Here is a 1,491-nt window from a genome sequence, read left to right on the forward strand (position 1 = left end):
GGTAATACTTTGTGGAGAACTGGGATTCATGCGCCGACATGTGGGTGATGTTGCACCGAGTTGATCTGCCACACTTCAACAATCATACAAATAATCGTGTTGAGAGCTTGTTCGGAAAGATCAAGCAGAACGTCAAGTCCCACATATCGATGCATAGCTCTCGAGAAGTGCTTTTGGCAATTTAACGTCGGGTGGAGGAAGAATATCGTGCTCACGTGGAGATGCCTCGTACTTTACTAGATACAAGCTACTCGGAGGAGATGAATATAGTGCTGGGGATGACTACTCGTTGTGTGGCTTCGGCGATTGAGGGTGAATACAAAGTGGCGGTGGCTAAAGAATACCAGGATCGATATACTTTTGAAGACGATGGGGTATCGGTGAGAGTACGAAGCCAATTCCGAGAGTACCTCTTGCAAAAGGAGGGATGGAGTTCTGATTGCGAAACCCTTGCCCAGACCATGAAGCTAGCCTACCGACACGCGATGGCATTCAAGAAGGACATCGGAAGTGCGTTTATCATTCCATTTTCAGCGATTCAACCGAGGTAAGTCCAGGTTTGTCCAGGTTTTTTAACAGGTTTCATCCAGGTATTGTCCAGGGTTTGGACTATACTCCAGATATTACCCAGATTTCTAACAAGTACCAACGTTTTTGGTTTTCGTTGTTTGTGCAGATGGTTTGGCCAGAGCCGAATTTGCATTGAAGATATCGCAGAGCTCGCGACTCCATTCGTGGCAAAGATCTTCAAGACAGAGACGGATGACTCGGAACGTCCTCTCAGCGAAAAAGAAAAGTACCGGTGCGCTCAACAATCATTTGGAAGAATTCGTGGGGAGCTATCACGGTTTCCTGTTGACGTGTTTGAAGCGCTATGTCTCAGTTTGACACCTGGTGGCACGACATGCGTCACGGCAATGTTAGCATGACCAATAAAAAAAAAGACACTAGTGACGGCAAGAAGGATGATAATGAGGACGGTTCGGGTGCTGCTGGTGGATCTGTTGGTGGAAGTACGCCTTCGCCTAAAGCGGGGGTTAACGAAGGACTACAGGATTACTAATTCAGCATACAGTGTCCGATTACCAGTCCACTCATTCAAGTTTCGTAAAAATGTGGTGTAATGATGAGTACATTTACGTTTTGGCTAGTAAGGTCTCTTCCGTTGTCCCACTTTCCAACTCGATCCCTAACAGTCAGCCGATTCTGGCCACAACCTCTTGAACAGCTAATGCTCCTTAGTTCCAACATTTTCGTGCTGGTATTGGTGTGTTTCGTACACAGTGTTAACTCGACCATCACTGACCAAACAACTCTTGAAGAAAGAAATCCGTCAATAAAAGGTAAATGGCTATGGGATCTTTATCCTATGCAACTTGGAAAAGGTACTGATATAGTCTGGTGCAAAATTATAGACGCACACTGATGTTGATACATACTGAGCAACTAAAGTCGTTTTCAATCAAAAGGAAATATTTGATGTTTTTAAAA

The 1,491-nt window shown here is 44.9% G+C and overlaps 1 protein-coding gene across 1 annotated transcript; it reads left to right on the forward strand.

Annotated features, from left to right (window-relative positions):
- Positions 1 to 221: 221 nt before the first annotated feature.
- PPTG_20290 (hypothetical protein) lies at positions 222 to 1,063 on the forward strand (the record flags this gene model as incomplete). Its single annotated transcript, XM_008919003.1, has 3 exons — positions 222 to 547; positions 677 to 802; positions 871 to 1,063. The coding sequence occupies 3 exons, from the start codon at positions 222 to 224 to the stop codon at positions 1,061 to 1,063; spliced, it is 645 nt and encodes a 214-aa protein (XP_008917251.1).
- Positions 1,064 to 1,491: the final 428 nt, after the last annotated feature.

Source organism: Phytophthora parasitica (assembly GCF_000247585.1).
Source record: "Phytophthora parasitica INRA-310 unplaced genomic scaffold supercont2.425, whole genome shotgun sequence".
Classification (NCBI taxonomy): domain Eukaryota; phylum Oomycota; class Peronosporomycetes; order Peronosporales; family Peronosporaceae; genus Phytophthora; species Phytophthora nicotianae.